A 21323-nucleotide genomic window follows, 5' to 3' on the forward strand; every position below is an offset into this window, starting at 1 on the left:
GTTTCAGGTCTTACTTTCAAGTCTTTAATCCATTTTGAGTTAATTTTTGTGTTGGCTTCTATGTTGGCTGCATAAATATTAATTGATGTTATATATTCTTGATGAATTGGCCCCTTTATCATTGTATAATGAGCTTCTTTGTCTCTTGTTATAGTCTTTGGCTTAAAGTTCATTTTGTCTAAATATAGCTACCCCTGTTTTCCTTTGGTTTCTGCTTGCATGGAATACTTTTCCATCTCTTCACTTTCAGTATGTGTGTGTCCTTAAAGCTGAAGTGAGTCTCTTGTAGGCAGTATACAGTTGGGTCTTTTTTTAAATCCGTTCAACTACTCCATGTTTTCTGATTGGAGAATTTAGTCCATTTACCTTTAAATCAATTATAGATATGTATGGACATGTATGGGCTTAATACTGCCATTTTGTTAATTGTTTTCTGGTTGTTTTGTATTTCCTTTGTTCTTTTCTTCCTCTCTTGCTGTTTTTTTTGGCCATGCCACATGGCTTCAGGATCTCAGTTTCTTTCCCGACCAGGGATTGAACCCAGGCCACAGCAGTGACAGTGCAAATCCTAACCACTAGGCCACCAGGGAACTCCCTCTTCCTCTTTTGGTCTATTCTTTGAGATATGAATATTTTCTTTAGAGGTATGCTTGGATTCCTTTTAAAAAATCTTTTGTGGGTTTTTTGTTTGTTTGTTTACTATAGGCTTTTGCTTTGTGGTTTACCATGAGGCTTATACTCAAACAAGTTATATTTGTAATAGCCTGTTTTAAGCTGATAACTTAACTTTGAATGCATACAAAAGTTCTGCATATTTATTACACTACCCCTCTCCCTGCATTTTATATTTTTGATGTAACAATTTGTATCTTTTTACATTGTATATCCATTAATAAATTATTGTAGTTATAGTTATCTTTAATACTTTTGTGATTTATTCTTCATAGTAAAGTTATGAGTGTTTAACCCACCACCACCATTACAACACTAGAATATTCTGAATTTAACTATATATTTACCTTTACCAATGAGTTTTATACTTTCATATGTTTTTCTGCTACTAATTAGCATCTATTTGTTTCAGCTTGAAGAACTCTTTTTAACTTTTCTTGTAAGGCTGGTTTAGTGGTCATGAACTCCTTCAGCTTTTGCTTGTCTGGAAAACTATCTTTCCTTCAATTCTGAAGGACAACTTTGCTGGGTAGAATATTCTTGGTTGGCAGTTTTTTTCTTTCAGCACTTTTAATATATCATGCCATTCCCTTCTGGACTACGGAATTTCTGCTGAAAAATCTACTGACAACATTATAGGGGTTCCTTTATATGTAACAAATTGTTTTTTTGCTGCTTTTAAGATTCTCTCCTTGTTTTTAACTTTTGTCTCTTGGTGTAGGTCTCTTTGGATTTATGTTATTTTTGAACTCTCTGGGCTTTCTGGATCTGATGTCTGTTTCTTTCCCTAGGTTTGAGTAGTTTTCAGCCATTATTTCTTTGAATAAGCTTTTTGCCCCTTTCTCTCTTTCTGGGACCTCTATAATGCATATATTGGTCCCTTAAGTTATCTGCACTCTTTTATTCTTCTTCCTTCTTGCTTCTTTGATTCCACTGCCCTATTTTTGAGTTCTCTGGTCCTTTTTTCTGCTTGATTTAGTCTGTTACTGAATCCCTTCAGTGACTTTTTCAGTTCAGCTATTGTGTTCTTCAGCTCTAATTCACGTTTTGTACTTTTTTTGTATTTTCTATCTCTTCCTTGAAATTGTCACTTTGTTCATGCATTGTTCCCCTCATCTCAGTGATTGTTATTTTAGATCTCTATCAGGTAAATCACTTATCTCTTTCATTAAGATCTGTTTCTGGAGATTTATCTTATTCATTTGTTTGGAACATATTCCTCTGTTTCTTTATTTTCTTTGAGTCTCTTTGTTGGTTTCTGAGCATTAGATAAAATAGCCACATCGCCCAGTCTGAACAGAGTGGTCTTATGTAGAAGATGAAGCTCATCAGTTAGCCTGGCCTGAGCTTTTGGTTGTCTCTGAAACCTTTGTGATTATCTAAGCCTCCTTTGTTTTTAGTGATTCCTAGTAATTGAGGTTATGCGAAGACCTGTCAGTGTCCCAAAGGGGTAGATCGCATTTAGCACCAGATGCAGGCTGATTGGAAGCCAGACCCTCAGACAGCATGTGGCAAAGTATGTAGTTAAGCCCTTCTTGGGGAGGAACCGGGAGATGGGTATTTTTGCCTGCTCCCCATGGTCTGGGCCCACGTGTATAGCCATTGTGGGTATTCCTGCACCCATTAAGAACTGCTTCCTTGTTTGCTACAGTCCTGTAGGACTTGTGAATACAAGCCCTACCGGCTATCAGAGACAGGTGATCCAGGGACCTCCCCCTCAGTCAGCAGCTGCAAAAACTGGGACAGCATACGTGTATACAGGCTCCTTCTGGGTAGATACTGGTGACTTGGAGCAGGCTAGATAGAGACGATAGAGGAGGTGTCCATTGGCTTCCCTGGTCTCTGGGGAGGGCTGTAGCCAGCCCTAGATGAGTGCTCAGGTGCGGGATCCCCAGGCAGCAGCTTACAAAGTATGCGGATGGACTCATTCCAAGGGTAGACTGGGAGATGGCTGTTTTTGCCTGCCCCTCTGTGCTAAGCCCTGTGGGGATAGCTGCAGCTGGTGCTCACACACTTGTTAATAACTGGTTCTTTGTTTGCTATAGTCTTGTGGGTTTCATGGATACAAGACTCTTTGGCTCTCAGAGCTAGGTGTTTTGGGGGCCTGACTCTCAAGTAGGAGTCTTAAAAGTTTGGGTACTAAATGTAGGGTCCAAACCCTTTGCTTCTTAGAAGCTGGAAGTTAGAAGTTCCCTCCCGCTTGTAGGGTGCTGTTCCGGGGTTGGGGTTTATGGTCAGATCGTGTTTCAGCCTTAACTATCTGTTTCAACATGTATTTTCTTATTCCCCTGATGTGTAGGAGTCACTCAGTGAGTTTCTGGATTTCTTTCAGTGGTAATTTTCTGTGTGTAGTTGTACATTCAGTGTGTCTGTGAGAGGAGGAGAATTCAGGAGCCTCCTGTGTTGCCATCTTGGTCAACACCCCTCCACACTTTTTAATTCTTCATTTGTTCTATTTTGAATTGCCTTCATATTAAACTAGTTTATTCTGGGTTGAAGAAATTTTGTTTTGTTTTATGTTTTTGTGGGGTTTTTTTCCTTTTTTTGAGATAAGTTTCTGTTATTGTAAGGTAGTTTAGAAGATACTGTGATATTTGTTGTCACTGAAATTTTTAAGTGTTTCTAGGTGATGCATACCTAAATTTCTAAGTAAAACAAAAGAGATACATTCCTTGTATTTTTAGCTGCATATATTTTTGCCCACTATGTCATTTTGAAATAATTACTAAATGTCTTTTTAACTGTAAAGAGAGTGAAATGAAAGCAACTTTACGTTTTTATTGCTATTGTTCTGTGGCCTGAAAACACTGGTGATATACCTTTCAAGTTTGTAAGGCTGATTTCTTTTGAATACTCTTTAGGTTGTCAAGCTTATTTTTTTCTAGGTGGAATAAAGACTTAGTTATTACTTCAGCATCAAATATTGAGTATTAGAAATGCAGTAAATACTTGGTAAATGAATAAGAGACTTAATCAGGAGAAGTTCTGTAGAAAGTATTAATAATCTAAAAATATAATGAAAAGTAAGGGATTCAGTAATGAATATTAAGTACTATAAATGGTTTGTTTTAGGTGCTAGAGAATAATTACCCTGAGCCTCAGAATGGACCCAATAGAGAGAGTGATTATAAAACAGATGCTGGCTGTTCTGTTGCACTATCCACTCAAGGTGGGACGGAGGAAGGAAATGATCAAAATGAATCTTGTCAAAGTATCTTGAAGTAAGTTGCTGATTATACCTTCCTTTTCAAATACCTTGTTTGATGGTGTTTGGGCTTAAAGGAGAATTGAACCCTTGAAAGTTAAAGAAATGAGCATTTCTCTGAACTAGAGAAGCAGTAAGTGAGTGCTTTCTGAAGTACTTTAACAATTCATTACAAATTTTGTTTCTTTACGTGTTGGTCTAGCTTATATCTTCTAAGAGAGGAGCTAATTCATCCCAAGAGATCCCTTTATTATGTTCATTGATTTCCTGCGTCAGAGGAAGTTGAACTAATCATCTCATCCATTTTTACGTATTAAGTAATACTACAAGTAATGTATCTTTGAATACTAAAGCTGAAGCCTTGGTAGCAGGAAGATTCCTTTGTGAGAATGGCAAATTTAGAAAAGTTGAAATTATTCTAATCCTTTGAGTAAATAAAAACGGGACATTCAGTTACTCATTGAACAACCTTTTATTAAGCTTCTAGTATTTGCCATACATGGTTAAAAAACAAAGACTTTATAAATATGAAAGCTTAGTTTGTTCTTTTTCAATAAACTGAATCAATTGAAAGCAAGCTCTTTGTTCCCAAGAATGAGTTATAATTTTAGCTGCTTCATTTTTGTCAGTAGAATGCCAACTGAAGTAAAAAATCCCAAAATAAAAGGAACCAATGATGAGATTATTTCTGTCACTGATGATACTGAAAAAGAATTTATAGATATTGAGGAGCATCTTTTAGAAGTAGAAACATTTACACAGGAGGAAATGGATATATACCCATCAGACTATGAAGGTCAGTTCATTTAGCTAATCTTTTTTTGTTTGACCTTACTAATTTGATATTGGTGAATGATTATCTGAGATAACTTAGTCTTACATCTAAATTGGCATGTTTATAATAGCCTAAAGCCAAATATTTAAAGAGTATTTAATATTTATGAAACGTTAAGCATATTAACTTATAACCTGAATATACAATTTTGGGGCCTTTTGCCTTGCTGTGTAATTACTATGGGTCTCCTCATTGCTGTGAACCAATTCTATGAACCTTTCCTTGGCAGTCTTCTTTAAAACAGAAACTCTCAGAGCTTTGTATGGAGTTATACACACTGATATGAGGCCTCTCAAGGCTCACCTGTGATTCACTTGATGAAGAGGGGTTGTCTCTAGGTGTTTAAAGATATTTTTGTAAGGAGGATAGAAAATGTTTCTGCCATTATATTTGTTTCCTATAGTATTTCTGAACATTCTAAAAAGAAAATTGATTATTTTTCAAAAGGTCAGTTTTCTCTTCCTTCTTGTTTCCGTGTAGAGGATGCCAAAGAATCTGTTGGAATTGTTAAAAGTCCCAGTATTGCCTCTTACGTGCAGATGCAGACTTTACCACAGCATTTAGAAGAAGTAAGTCTATAAGCAGTGGATAAAGTTACTTAAATTATGCTATGGTAACACTATAGTGTTTTATTCAATATATCCAACCAAGGCTATTATCTCTTAAAAGTGTACTGTGGATTGTAGAGTGTAGCCATGCAGCATTTTTCTTTCACTGAAATTCTATTATTAGTTAGATGTCTAATAATTTCAGGCTATGAAATGTTAATTTCATAAACTGCTGTAGTAAATTAATTTAATCAAGAGTGATGCAAGTGTTCCATATTCAGGACGTATAATTCAGCAGTAGTGTGCAGTTTTTACACATACATGCACTTTTATGTATTATTTGTTTTCTCAAAACTCTATACACTGGATTTCCAGGTAGAACACAGGCATCTCTAATTATTGAAACAATTCCTTTAAGAAGGATTTTTTTTTCTTCTGATTTTCTAGTTGTTTTCATAGTGTACAGTTGGCCCTTGAACAACATGGCAGTTAGGGGCTTTGACCCCCATGCAGTCAAAAATCCTCATCCATTCATCCCTTAGTATTCACGGAGGATTGGTTCCAGGACCTGGCACAGATTCAAACAACCCCAGATGGTGTAGTGTATTTACTGAAAAAAAATCCGCATATAAGTGCACCCCCTTAGTTCAGACCAGTGTTGTTCAAAGGTCAGTTGTACTTACTTATGTAGTGATGTGTGTGTAATTTACAAATATATTGTAAATACATTGTAAATGATTTCTAGTGACATCATTTGTCTTTGTAGTTTAATATGCTCAATGGCTCAGGGTGATGGGCCAAAGGCATCACAGTATAAAGGTCTAGTCAGAGCAGGACTGGGAGTACATTTTAATGTTTGGTTTCGCACTTGCTTTTAGACTGTTTTTATTCCAGGCGAATGGCTAATGTGAAACTCAAGATACCTAAGACAGTAATACCTGTTTGTTTCAACTATTTTCTTTTTGGGTACTATTAATTTTAACAGCATTCCACAGGAGAGGTTCAGTGTCCAAGGGAAGAACTGTTAGAGACATGTATGGAGGAAAAATCAACTGAACAGAAAGGGTAAGGGGGAAAAGTATGGAAAGCTTTCAAAGCTCATTTGGGATTCACTTGATGAAGAGGGTTTTTTTTTTCTCCTCATCATTGACAATATATATTTTATGGTGATACTGTGTTCCTAGTGAAATTGTAACCTCAATTTAATAGTAATGGTAGTGATGATTTTTAGTAAATTCTATGCTTGCTTCTAAATCTTGGTAGAGTGAAATAAATAATGATGTCTAAAATGCTTTTTGTTCACCTGTCACTATCAACCTTAGAGTAAAATATGGCTATGACTAGACCAGAGTTTACTCAGCTGCTAATGAGGGTACTCCCTTTCCATACTAATTCCACTTTTCATGGGTCAAGTAAAGAATCTTTATGAGTCATATGTGTATAATCTTTCACTGTTATGGTATGATTACTGCACTCTGTCCATAGGGCTTTGATGGACACAGACTCTGCTTGCTAGCTTAGTATTGCTTCAAGGATAGCTGAAGGCAGTTTTCATTTGTTGCAGTTTGGGCATGATTTCTTAATGTTTAGAATTTTTGATGTTTTAGAATTTTAGAATTACCTCAGATAAGAGAGGCAACATAATTAGATTTTTTCTCTTCTCTTTTGTTCGGGTCTTCTGTGGATAATTAACAGAAAAAAGATGTTTAATGTCCTGTGCCTTTACAAGTAATATAGATATTTCTATTAATAAAAAACTAGTCATTACAGTTTCAGATGTGATAATGGGCTCTGTAGTGTTCCTGAGCAAAGTGTCTGCTTCTTCCTAGGTAAAATTTGAGGTCCCAGCTAACTTCATTTCCGCTTATTTTAGATTATATTATTTCTGTTGCCAAGCATTTAATAGTGTTCACGTCGTATATTAAAGCCATCCAGACATATTCTTTGCTTTTGTTTGAATCTGTTACTATTGCTATAGAGACAGATGTAAATAGATTGTAATTATGAGCTAAGCATTACAGAAGATTAGAGGATGTTTAGACTCTTAGATCGTGGAGCATTAGATCACCTGGACCTTAGATAATGCGAAGAATATCTTGCTTCCTAATTGATTATCAATCTTTAATTATAGTATGATCGAAGGCTTTATAGATCCAGAACACATCACTCCTCATTCATTTTGTGTAGATACAAGTTCAGAAGTTTCTAGGTAAGAATTTTTGCATACTGCACCATATTGATATAATTACAAATAGATAAGAGAATGACATGATGCCTACTGTACCATTTTGAAATAATTACTAACATCTTGACCAAAAACTAAGAGAGTAAAAGATTTTCCTCTAACAGTTGTGTTTTAAAGACATGCAGGAACTATTTTAGAACAAGTCTTTTCTGGAAAAAGAAGTAGTGGATATATTATTGAAAGATGTTGTTCTTGCTCATTTTCAGCCTCTAGCAAATTTCTAATAGCATATGAAATGCTTCTAATTCTCTCATAGAAGAGAGTCATCCAGTTGTCTTCTGAATTTCTTTTACAGAAGTTGAACAGTGTGTTTAGTGTTTACAAATCGTGTTGAAATAGGAGAATGATATAGCACAAATTTGCTTTAAAAAAATTCTCCAGTATTAGAATTTATCTCCTTGTTACTTGTTAAAAGCAAAGGCCAATAAAGTTGTCTTAAAATAGGCAAGTCAGTTGTAACGCCTGTTTTTTATGGATTTCCCAAATATAGTTTTGTTATTGAAGATGTGAGATGCTTGACAAAAGGCAAATGTTATTGCTGAAAGGGAATTAATGTAAATCCAAATAAATCTAAACACAATTTAATGTGTTATTTTCTTTTTAGAGACAATGATCAGTTTATTTGGACATGATAGTGCCTGTTCCTTATTTAGGTTATGAAATTGATTTGCTTGTACAACATTGAGTCCCTTCTATGTTTTAAGGAATCATCCCTAAACAATCATTTTATAAAACAAAACTTACTTTGATTTTTAACTTTTATTTCTAAATAAGCATTTTTGTTAGGGTTTAATTATTAATATCAACTCTCTGATTTGTTTGGAAATGAAATGTTCACAATAGTGTTGTTTCACATTTAATGAAGAACAGGAGTTTGCTCTATCCATGTTAGAATTAAACATTTTTTTAACCCATATTTTCCACAGTTTTCTAAATCCATTCCGGATCATTAAATTTAGTCCAAGAAATATATTCCTAACCCAAATTACGTACTCTGTACACCTAATCAGAATGATTGCACAGGTCTCAAACTCAGATGCCTGTAGGGACCAGGCAAGTAAAATGAACGTGAGAACTGTCCTGGGTTGTAACACCATAAGGAGGGGACCATGGCTAACTAGACATTACATGTCCCTTAATTACAGCATTTGGATGAATAACTGTGCTGATGACAAATGTGTCTGGGGGTTGAGGGATAGAGTGAGATCGGCTTTAGGGCTTAAATTTCCTGAAAACTTCCAGAAAGCTTTTAAAGTAGAATAAAAAAGTAGGATCAAAATACTCAGCTCATAGACATCTAATTTGTTTCTTTCTTGATTAATGTGTGTTTTTTATTTATATGCTTCCACATAGTGCACGGATCTCTGCATGTAAAGATAAATCTTCCTCAGCTCCACCTTTGGTATCAAATAGAGTCACTGTTGCTTCACAAACACCTGGGCCAACAGCTCAGCCAACCCAGAGAAATGAACCCAGGGCTCAGTTATCACATTATTCCGATTCTGTTAGGCAAATGCTCCAAGATGAAATGTTTAAATTAGTTCAGGTAAGCACATCTTCATATAAACAAGTAAGTCTACACATGATATATATGTAAGGTTTTAAAATATGAACAAACTTCCAGAGACGGACAAGTTAAAATTAAATTGCAGGGGGCTTCCCTGGTGGCGCAGTGGTTGAGAATCTGCCTGCTAATGCAGGGGACACGGGTTCGCGCCCTGGTCTGGGAAGATCCCACATGCCGCGGAGCAACTAGGCCCGTGAGCCACAACTACTGAGCCTGCGCGTCTGGAGCCTGTGCTCCGCAACAAGAGAGGCCGCGATAGTGAGAGGCCCGCGCACCGCGATGAAGAGTGGCCCCCGCTTGCCACAACTAGAGAAAGCCCTAGCACAGAAACGAAGACCCAACATAGCAATCAATCAATCAATAAATAAATCTTTAAAAAAAAAATTAAATTGCAGGGTTTCTCTGCTTTGGGCACTCTTGCTTTCTTATTCAGAAGTCCTAACTCTAGGGACTAGAGTCTAGGCTGAGTTCCCTACTTCTGATGATGACTTTTTTTTTACTGAGCTCTTTGGGATGCAGAGCTGCTCACAAAAGTGAGGTGCGGGATAATCAAACCAGACCAGCGGCCCCTGCTCAAAGGTGCCCAAAGTTTATTTTCTAACACAGCCTGTCACATCACATTTATCATCCCCAAACCAAATGTTGGCTTGGTTTGAAATTGTCAGCTGCATTTTAAAGTATTGTTCACTTTGCCTTCCATCATCTTTTTCTCACCTGGTTATCCTTTCCTCTGTCTACCAACAATTTTTAAATATTTCCCTTTTCTATTTTATTCCTTAAATATTAATTTCCCTCAGATCTTCTCTTCTCTTCATGTGTTCTACATTCACTTTCATATCCTTTTTTTTTAATCGTACACTTTTCTTTTTTATTTATTTATTTTATTTTTTGCTGCATTAGGTCTTCGTTGCTGTGCATGGGTTTTCTCTAGTTGCAGTGAGCAGGGGCTACTCTTCGTTGCAGTGCGTGGGCTTCTCATTGCAGTGGCTTCTCTTGTTGCGGAGCATGGGCTCTAGGCACATGGGCTTCAGTAGCTGTGGCACGTGGGCTCAGTGGTTGTGGCTTGTGGGCTCTAGAGCACAGGCTCAGTAGTTGTGGCGCATGGGCTTAGTTGCTCTGCGGCATGTGGCATCTTCGTGGACCAGGGCGTGAACCCATGTCCCCTGCACTGACAGGCAGATTCTTAACCACTGCGCCACCCTGGAAGCCCTCATATCCTTTTATGTGATGCAGTATACCATTTTTATATGGATAATTCTGAGCACTAATTTTGTGAGTTTTTCAAATATGTGTACAGATTTTTATAAATACGACTCTTTTGTAATTAACTCATGTACAGCCTCATCCTGTATAGTTTAACACTGAATGCGCCTGTGTGGTGCCTGGGCCCACAGCCAGGCTTGTGTGGCTTTCCCATGACTTCATGACTGATTGGTGTCTTCCCATGTGGACTGTGGCCTGGCCAGAGACCCTCACACATCCCACTGTGGGGCAGCCAGGACTGTTCCCATTCTCCTGGCATGCCCATACTCCTCCTCATGCCCTGCCCACACCCCTCCTCCAATAGAGACCTATGCCCTCCGCGACAGCTCCCCATGTGCTGTTGCTGGGATGTTTATACTAAAAAAAAAAATCTTTGAACTATGGGTCCTGATGGGAATACTTTTTCAGCATGTCCCACTGTCCCATGGAACTTATTGAAACTGATTTTATTCTTATTCTTCTGAGTCTCTTCTTTCCCTTTTCTATTTACTAGCATGACCTATTTTACCTGCTTAAAGTTTTAGAAGAATTTGTCAAACTTGTTTTTTGGATTACCTAGGGACTTTGCTGGTCACTGCCTTGTATATTTAACAAATTCTCCAGATAATTCTGGAGAAGATTAAGAATCACTGTCTTAGAGAGTCATCTTTACCTTCTTTCACTATGCATATCCAGTGTTTTACTATGCCCTCTTGACTCTTTTGCCCACATTGTATGTCAGTACAGTTACTTGCTATTTCTATAGTGGTAGCCAACCTTAGGTTCTTAGAACTTCATACTTCCATTGTCTCATATATGCATTTCTGAGACATTCTTCCCCAGATATTGTTTTAATACTCTTATTTTCCTGCTTTAAAATCTTCAGTAAATTTCAGGCACAAATTTGTATACTATATGATATCAATCATGTTTTAAAAATACAAAGAATGGAACTTCCCTGGTGGCTCAGTGGTTAGGCATCTGCCTGCCAATGCAGGGGACACGGGTTCGAGCCCTGATCTGGGAAGATCCGGCATGCTGCAGAGCAACTAAGCCCATGCGCCACAACTACTGAGCCTGCGCTCTAGAGCCCATGAGCCACAACTGCTGAGCCCACGTGCCACAACTACTGAAGCCCATGTGCCTAGAGCCCATGCTCCGCAACAAGAGAAGACACCACAGTGAGAAGCATGCGCACCGCAATGAAGAGTAGTCCTCACTCACCGCAACTAGAGAAAGCCCACAGCAACGAAGACCCAAAGCAGCCAAAAATAAATAAATAAATAAATAAATAATAAAAAAATAAAAATATGAAGAATGAAAGGATATACACTAAAAAATGTTAATACTAGTTATCTTTGGGAATAAGATTATGAATCATTTTTATTTTCTTTTTTGTCCTTTTTTTTTCTGTAATAAGTATATATTTCTTTTGTAATTGAAGGAAACCTACATTTTTTTTTAAACCCGCAGTGTTTCCTTATTGGCTTGTTTTAAGAAGTGCAAATTCCTCTGTTGGGCTTGAAAGACCCCCATGGACAGCTTTTATCTTCCCTCTTTTCCCACCATACTCTCACAAGTCTAGTGGTTCTCAAAGTGTGGGCCCTGAACCATTAGCATCAGCATCACTTAGATATTAGGAATACAGATTCTCAGGCTGCCATCCCAGACCTACTGGAATCAAACTCTAGGGATGGGGCTCAACAAAGAGTGCTTTTAGAAGTCCTACAGGTGGCTCTGATGCATGCTACAGTTTGGGAACCACTGTACTAACTAACCTCTCTTCTCATTAGCTATAAATTTCCTGCTCCATCTAAGCCAGTGTACATGCCAGTGGTTCCCAAGCTTTTCTGCACATTGAAATCACCTAGTCATCTTAAAAAATACTAATCCTGGCTCACATCCCCCGGATACTCTGATTTTATTGGTATAGGGTGTCACCTGGCCATTGGGATTTTTAAAATGCCCTCAAGTGATTCTGTCATTCAAGGTTTTTCAGCCACAGTGCATACCTTTGCCTTTCACTCGGTCAGCCCTTCCACAGGAGTTCCTCTCTCTTCACCTGTTGCTAATCTTTGCTTTTTTCTTTCCTGAAAACCTGGTCACAACACACCCATTTTAGGAATTCTTTAATTATCCTCACCCACTCCATCAGACCACTCCTTTATGATCCCAAGGATGTTTATGTAAACTGCTTTACAGATAGTCTCAAGTCTCACTAGGAGTTCATATTCCTAGTTGACAGCTCCTTGAGGACAGGAAGCTATTCTTCTTTTCCTTTTTTTTTTTTTAAATCTTTCCCAGCTCTGCTTTCTATTCAGCATTTATGGGTCCAGCAGATACTAAGGCGGAAGTATGACTATTCTGGAATACTCAGATAATTGTTGTTGCTTCTTTAAGTTCTTTTCATTATATTTTAAGATGTTTCTTTAATTTTTATTTTATCCTAGCTGCAACAGATCAACTTCATGAGCCTAATGCAAATAGTAGGATCATCCTTTGCTAACCTCCCGGATATACATCAACTTCTACAGCAGTCTCAGTCTGTGCATTTGGTGGGAAGCCAAGGATCAAACCCCACAAGAGGGAGTAATGATGTTGAAGACAGCAGTAGAAATCTGAAGGAGAGATTTTTCGTTAAACCACAACCCATGGGAGAGCACGTCAGAGAGCCTGGCAAGAACAGCCCACACTGCCATAAAGAAATTGTACAATCTGATGAAAATAATATTGGAAGTTTACAGGTAATGCATTTTAAAATACCATTAAAGTTGTCCTAGTAGTTCAGTTGTTGGTTATTTGAGTAAATAATTTATTTAGTAGTTATTATATTCCACCTCCTCCAAAACATATTGAACATCATTTAAAAAGTAGGAGTTCGTAATATATTTTAATCTTATATAATATTTTTTTTATCTTCCAGAATGTTCCACATGGGAGTGTTCCTTTTTGTCAGTTAGAAGGCCAAACCCAGAATAGAGGACAAACTCCAGCATCTCAGAGCTTACCAACCACTTCATTGTCTCCAGCTCCTGCTGGAAATACTCACCTCCACCTTTTGTCCACGTCTTCTGCCATTCTGAAGACACCTAAACTTATCCCCACTGCAAAAACTTTCAGACCTGGTGATGGTTTTCCTTTGCTTCAATTTCAGCCCAAGCCTGAATTTAAGCCCCTTTCCTTCCATACAGAAAGAGTTCCTCAAGTTCCCTTCAGTCCTCCGCCACAGCCAAGAGTGGCTTGGGGATTATCTGATTTCTTCCAGCCTCCTTTGCCAAAGAGAGCAATGGACACTACTTCAATGTCCCATTTGAATTTGAGCCAGTATAATACTGAAGTCATAAAAAAAGCAGCTGAGCAGAAGAAATGGGCAGAAACAATAATTACAGAAATCCCTAAGCATGTGAACTTGGATCAGTATGTTGGACAAGAAAACTTGACACCTCAGCAGGACTCTGCAACATTTATAAAACCAGAAAAACTGTTTGATGTTAAGGCAGGGGCCTTTGACATATCTCCTCAGAATTCTTTTGGACTTCCATTATTGCACTTACAACTTAAACCTCCTGTATTCTCCTCTGCCTCAAGAGCATCAGTTACAGTTCCATCAATACCTATTAGAACTGTAGCAGAAGAAAGCAAATACCCAAGACTATCACTACTTCATTCATGTCTATCCCAAGAAAATATGGTAATGATTTTTGCAGAGTGATACAAAAGCACAGTCCTGCCTTTTTCATACCATAGATATACACTCAGTGAAAAGCTCTAACACACTTCTTTTTAAAGAAATAATGCTTCTGTTATTGAAAATAACATACAAAATTTGGTTTAAAACAATAATGGAGTACCTTAAAGGTTTTAGGTCTTCTTCCGTGTGTCAGTACCAGAGTTTTCTAGACTCTTTCAAAAAGATGTTTCTGAGATTCTGCTCAGAGAAGAAATAAGAAGTAGAATAAAATGACCAGTGTTCTTGTTTGTGTGTGTGTGTGTGTGTGTGTGTGTGTGTGTGTCTGTCTGTCTGTCTGTCTGTCTAGAGAGAGAGCATTGTTTGGGGTTCCTAGCAATTGTGATATGATTCCCTTCAAATCTACTACAGGTTAAAATTGTGAAATTTAGACCCAGATTTATAAGTAGTTTTACATATTAAAAAATTGTATCTTTTTAAAATACTTTAAACACAAAGATTAAATCTTCATAAACCCACCAAATCGTCTTTAAAGTTGTAACCTTTGATTTATGAAATTAAGATTGTTTAGGTTCTAGTTTTGTAAGTCAGTCTAGTTGAGTGAGTAATTCATTCTCTGGTACACTTTCAAGATTTGAAAATGGTGCTGGGAAAAGAAATGGTCATCCCTTAGAAAAAGTACTTATCGTGCCTTCCTTTCTTCTGAACGTATTATGAACAAAAAAGAAAGGATTAAAGGAATGGAAAAGTAGACATTTTGGGAAGGTTCTAAAGAAATTTTTTTAATTAGAGAATAATATAATGAACCCCCAAGTTACCATCACCCAGCATCAGTGGTTATCAACATATTGCTAATCTGTTCCATCCATAATCTCCACCCCTGTGCATCCTCTCTATTCCAAAGAATTTTAAATCAAAGCTAGACATTATATAACTTCATTTATAATTTTTTAAGAAGGAAGATTTTTAATATGAAAAAGAAATTAAGAAGATGAGGACTTTTAACATAATTTCTGAAATAAAATGTCCAGTTGAAATTTTCAGGAAATGATTTCTAAAATCATTTGTACTTTAAGATCTGGGTACTCGTCTTACCAGTCCAAATCAGTTTGTTTTCTTTGATATGTTCTATCTCTTGCACATCTTAGTTTAATTTAAACCAATGTTTTTCTCAATTTTTTATTAACATATTGCCTAATTGAGGTTTGTAATTTTAAATGACTATGCTTTGTTTCTTTCTTATAGTACCAAAACCCACAACTTATTCCACTTGAAAACCTTATTGCATTTAAACAAATGCAACAGAAATTAACACATAATTTATTTGAACAAGGCGATTCTGGACACCTCCAGCTTCTGCAGGTCAAAATAGAATCATCTGAATTGAGACAAGGAAAGGACAGTAAAAAAAGGCAAGTTTTAAGTGAAATTTTATTTGAGCATATACCTGCAAACATACCTGCAAGTTTATTATTAGTGACAATAATATAGTTATAAGACGGAAGTTATCTGGTTCAACCTCCCAGCCTGACACAATTGCATATTCAGTTTCCTTGTCAAGTGTCATGCATTTGAACACACCTTGTGATGAGAAAAATTCCTATAATGTGAGAAACAATACTATTATTTTTTGCATTTTATTAAGGAATTCTTTCCTGGCATTCATAGGCTAGAGGTTTCTTTTTACATTTTTCTCTAACAGGATGAGCAGTCATCTTTTGCAGCACAAATATTTGATATCATGAAATCTTCCATATACTGTCCAATACACTGAAGTAACGTTTATTGTTATTCATCTTACCATATCCTCCAGACTCTTACAGGAAGCAGTGATGTGAATTGTTTCAGGGCACTAAGAAATGCGCATGTAAAAAGCAAGGCTGTGACTTCTAATGAAGAGCATTTATAATGTTTTACTCATAATGGATGTTCAAAACATGTATTAACTGGTAGATTATTACTTAGTCTAGAAAATACTTCAAAAATTTCACATTTATCAGACCCTAAAATCTACTACCAGTGCTCTCTTTCCAGAAATGGTCTTTCCTTCCATCTTTTCCAGGTAAACCCTCTTCAAAGTAAGTTTTCCGCTTAACTTTTTGGGCTCTCCTTCCTCCTTGCTGAGGTGACTGAGTTTGCCTAACTTCTTCAGCTAGGTGAATGGAGGTGTCCAGTAGGGTTTCTGGGGCCAGCTTAGAATCTGCAGAGAAGAGAATTTGAAAATTACCTAAAAGGTGTAACTCTAACCTGGGACTCTAGTGACTAACACAGAAAAGTCAGTTCCGTAGTAGAGGAACTAGAAATAACTTTCATGTGTCCCTGACTTCTGCTTATATTTGCTTGTATTCTAGCAGAATATCTTGCTAATTTAATTAAATGGCACTGAAAATAATTTATTGACAAAATTTTGATAACTGTCCCACTGCATATAGCATGATACAAATGAAAAACTGATGTTACTAAAATAGTAAAAATATATTTTACACTATTGTTTTTAATAGACAAAGACGACGAGCTGAAAAAGAGCTGCAAGAAAAAAGATCAGAGAAACTAAGGAGAAAACCAAGTGTGACTTTCCAACCAGAGGATTTCATCATTAATGATAATGATTCAGAAATAGTTATGAAACCCAAGGTATAGAAAAACTATAATACATTCTTCCCTGGTCTGCATGTACACAGAGTTTGGAATGTCTGTGGTTTATCTAGTCGTCTGATTGCTGGAAGCTTCTGATCGTGACTAGGAGAATCTTAACATCATTAAGCACATAAATCTCTGCTGCATCCCTCTGTGCAACAGTAGACAAACAGTTGTGAATGTGAAAAGCAACTTGTTGGTAAATCAAAAACTGTAGTTTAGAGCATCTGCTTGTGTGACTTATATTTGAAATCACTCCGCCTTTTTTCTATGACATCTTAATGCGTATCATACATTATTTGGGTTTCTCCTATGATAGTTTCACCTAACTCTTTTAGGTGCCTCTAGGATTTCCCAAACATAAGTTTGTTATGCAACCTATATTTTCTATCAGATCTTTGCAAACATTCCTTCTCAATTTGGTGACTGTTAACCTGTATTTGCAACAAGAGTTTAAATAAACAGAAGTAGTTTTGTTTACTTGAATCTTAGCACCCTTTTTTCAGTAAGTCCTCAAGAACATGTCTAGAGGCACTTAGTAAAATGTTGAGTCCATGAACAGTTTGGATATTATTTGTGAGTTAAAGCTAGTCTTGCAGGAGAGAATTGCATATTGTAATTTAGTAACTGCATTAAATTGGTAATCCTCTTTTTTATTGTTTGACTTGTGAATTTTGTAAGCACCTTTGTGGAGTTACTTTGATAGAGTAAATAATTTGTTAGAATAAATATTTCTAGAATTATAGGATTTTAAACTGTACCTAAAAAATCGACATTTCTCATAGCTATTGAATATTTTTTTTCAAAATAATGACTGTCTTTGAATTAATCATAACTTGATCATTTGGGGATTCATTTAGGAGCAACAAGAACATCATGGTTCCCAGCCTTTGGAAGACTTTGACATTCCTTTTGGTACGTATATGCATGATTAATGTCATGTCTCCATTCAGAGTTAAAATCAGTTTTCTAAAAATATGTAGGTACCTACCCACTTCCCAGGGATACTGGGAAAAGCGGAAATGTTTGTGTAAGTGTTGTATGTTGTGAGCACTGTTAAAATGTTAGTTATGATATATGAAAAAAAAATGTAGATAAAAATGAGAGCAAATTATTTTCATGTTATCTTTGACAGGATGGTGTGTATGTGTGTATGTATGTGTGTGTGTTTGTTTTGATGTGTTATCCGTTAGAGCAGTGGTTGACAAAGTATGGCCCACAGACCAGATCTGGATTACACCTGTTTTTGTGAATCAAGTTTTATTGAAACACAGGCATGCCCATTTATTTACACATTGTCTATGACAGCTTTCACATTGCAGCAGGTTCCATTTGTTGCAAAAGGGACCATATGGTTCACAAAGCCTAAAATATTTATCATCTGGCCCTTTACAGAGTTTACCAACCCCTATAGTAGAGCAATGCAATTAATTAGAATCTCAAATAATATATTGATATATAAGGCCTAAAAGGAAATTATTGGAGAACACGCCTGGAGTCTAATTAATCATAGAAAATACACGTACAATAAAGTAAAGGAATCAGTTCAGAAAAAAGAACTTGTTTATAGATAGTAAATTCTTTTCTTTCTTGAATTGGTCAATTCATTTCTTGCCACTGAAGTACATGTTCCCCAAGCCTTTCTCTTCAGTATTTTTCACACGTATACACACAGACACTCTGGTGCCTCTGCAACCATTCACTTTCATGACTTCAGCTCTTAAATTTTTTTGGTGACATTCAAATATACACCTTCCGTCCCTCATCTTTCTTTCCTACTTTCCCCTTAAATTCAACATGTTCATGGGAGTTCTTTGGTGGCCTAGTGGTTAGGATTCTAGGCTTTCACTCTGGTGGCCCCGGGTTCAATTCCTAGTCAGGGAACTGAGATCCCACAAGCTGTGTGGCGTGGCCAAAACAAAAACAAAAAAAAACATGTCCACATTTTAAACTGGCATTTTCCTATTAGTGATATCACCACTCATTTGATTGGACAAGATTTTTACCTTGGAAGTCACCCCTGATTTATCCCTCACGTCTGTTACCCCATTCCTTCACTTAATCCTTGACCTGGTGCTCCTTCCCTTTCTCGGTGCCACGACCCAGCATCAGGCCTCTGCATGCTGAGCAGTTGTCTCCTCACTGACCTGCTTAGCTTCTGTTTCTCAGCTTCTTAATCCGTCTGGTGTTCTTCTTTTCCATTCACTTGTCTTAAAACCATTTTATTTTTCATTCTTGATAACATTCTTTCTCTTCACAAAGGTGGTACATATTCACTGGAGAAAATTTAGAAAATGCAAGTAGAAAATAAGACCAATATTAAAATCTCCCATAATCCTTCTGTCTAGAGATAACCAGTGTTAATATTCTTCTAGGGTTTATTTTCTGAATATCGCTACTCATATATATCTATAAATATATGTATGTGTATGTATATATAAAAAGAATACCTCCTCTACTTGTTTAATAACTTACTTGTTTTTACATACTATTATTAAGGTATATATCTTCCCATTTTACTAGATATTCTTCTACAATGTCATTTAAAATGACTGCGTAGTACTCCAGTGAATGTATATTGTGTCATTCCAAACAACAACAATTCTCCAATTCTGTGACATCTACTGGGTGTCCTGTAATTCAATTCCATTCTAACAGTAATAACCTAGAGTTAGCACAGACCCCAGAGGTTAAGGAATCAGTCCCAAAAGACTCCCTATTTCCTTTAGGCACCAGCTGCAAATGGGGTCCCCCAACACCTGCATTTTTGTCTGGTCAAATATAAATTCAGGGATTCCCATGACACTCCCCCCCCTTCACCAGGTTTACTAATTCTCTAGAACAACTCTAGAACTCAGAAAAGCACTTTATTTGTGATTACAGTTTCATTATAAAGGATACAACTCAGGAACAGCCAAATGGGAGAGATGCATAGGGCAAGGTATGGGGTTTGAGGACACAGAGCTCCCACACCCTTTCTGGGTGCACCAACTCCCAGCACATCCACTTAATCATCAACCTAGAAGCCCCCTTAGCCTCGGTGTCTCAGGGTTTTTACTGAAATGTCATTACATAGGCATGATTGATTACATCATTGGCCATTGGTGATTGAACTCCAGCTGCTCTCCCTTCCATGGATGTGGGGGTAAGGCGGGGCTGATAGTTGGTTCCTCTGGTGACCAGCACCCATCCTGAAACTATCTAGGGGCCTGCCAGGAGTCATTAGCCTAAACTCAGATATGATCAAAAGGGGCTCATTATGAATAACAAAACATACTCCTACCACTCAGGAAAATCCAAGGGTGTAAGGAGTTTTGTTCCTGGAACCAAGGACAAAGACCAAATATAAATATTTTTTATTATACTACCAAGTGCCATCATTGATACTCTTTTATTCTACTTAGACTCCCTGGGTACTCTCCCGGGAAAATCCACATCTAAACCCAAACTCGCATAATAGTCTTTGGACTTTGATTCTACTTCCTGCTGAATGTTTCCTCCAGGGTGGAAATTACCTCAGGTACAGCATGTGCCGCCTGAATTCGTTATCCCTTCCCTACCAACTGGTTTGTTCTTCTGTGTTCTCTATCTCCATTCGTGTCACTACCAACTTAACATCAAAACACACATTATTCTGAGTTCTGCTTTCCCCTTCCCCCTCTCAGCCAGTCAGTAGCCAGTTCTTGCCTATTTTACTATCGTTGTAATTCTTAAATTTATCCTCTCTCCTCTATTCCTCACCATTACTAGGTACTTATTTGAACTGCTGCAGCAGCCTCATCTATCTGATTGCCTTACTTTAATTTTATCCACTCAAATTTATTTTCCACACACTGGCTGGGGTGGTTTCTCTAGAACATCAGTCTGACCATATCATTTCCCTGCTCAGTAACTTCTACTGGATCTTCATCAGCCAGAAGAATAGGTTTCTAGCCTGGGCATACAGAGTCCTTCACAATTTTGGTTTTAATTCTACTGACCTGCCTGTGAGGGTCAACTTAGATACCACTTCACTCAGAAAGTCCATTTTGGTAACATCTTGACACTGAATTCCTCACCTCCCTTGAGTTAGGTACTCTGCTTCTGGGCTCCTGGTAATATGTTGGCTTCTCAATGATTGCTTCCAATGTTTTGTTGTTATATTTAAGAAAAGCTCCAGGATGATGTTAATACTTCAGCTGGATTGCATTTCATGGCCTCTGTAAAAAAGAAAGCTAAAGAATGTCAGGATGCAAGTACAAATACAGACCCAGGTAAAATGCTATTTCACTTTAATTTTTAAAATTCATCATATTTTGCAATATTTAATATATATCAACTTTTTTTTCAAAACAGTGATTTAAAGGGAATTTAAAATTATGTGATAGGGACTTCCCTGGTGGTCCAGTGGTTAAGACTCCACGCTACCAATGCAGGGGGCCCGGGTTCGATCCCTGGTCATGGAACTAGATCCCGAATGCCTCAACTAAAAGATCCTGCATGCCACAACTAAAGATCCCTCATTCCACAACTAAAGATCCCACATGCCGTAACTAAAGGTCCTGCACATGGCAATGAAGATTCCGCATGCTGCAACTAAGACCCAGCACAGCCAAATAAATAAATAAATATTTAAGTTAAAAATAAATAAATAAAATTATGTGATATTAGTTACTCATCCCAGCTTCTTGTCCCCAGCCCTGGT

The 21323-nt window shown here is 37.1% G+C and overlaps 1 protein-coding gene across 9 annotated transcripts in view; it reads left to right on the forward strand.

Annotated features, from left to right (window-relative positions):
- The window catches only part of CPLANE1 (ciliogenesis and planar polarity effector complex subunit 1), a 124129-nt gene that overhangs the window by 48367 nt on the left and 54439 nt on the right, over positions 1-21323 (forward strand). For 6 of the 9 annotated variants that reach the window (XM_082453636.1, XM_082453638.1, XM_082453639.1 and 3 more), the window contains 12 exons: positions 3745-3893; positions 4507-4673; positions 5193-5281; positions 6246-6325; positions 7392-7469; positions 8859-9051; positions 12765-13058; positions 13238-14005; positions 15248-15414; positions 16504-16636; positions 17500-17554; positions 20788-20892. In XM_082453636.1, coding sequence (XP_082309762.1) covers positions 3745-3893; positions 4507-4673; positions 5193-5281; positions 6246-6325; positions 7392-7469; positions 8859-9051; positions 12765-13058; positions 13238-14005; positions 15248-15414; positions 16504-16636; positions 17500-17554; positions 20788-20892 — 2278 coding nt within the window. The remainder of the gene's footprint in view (positions 1-3744; positions 3894-4506; positions 4674-5192; positions 5282-6245; positions 6326-7391; positions 7470-8858; positions 9052-12764; positions 13059-13237; positions 14006-15247; positions 15415-16503; positions 16637-17499; positions 17555-20787; positions 20893-21323) is intronic. The other 3 variants (XM_082453637.1, XM_082453644.1, XM_082453643.1) reach the window with 2 other exon arrangements.

The sequence above is a fragment of the Balaenoptera physalus genome (assembly GCF_965194825.1).
Source record: "Balaenoptera physalus genome assembly, chromosome: 3".
NCBI lineage: Eukaryota > Metazoa > Chordata > Mammalia > Artiodactyla > Balaenopteridae > Balaenoptera > Balaenoptera physalus.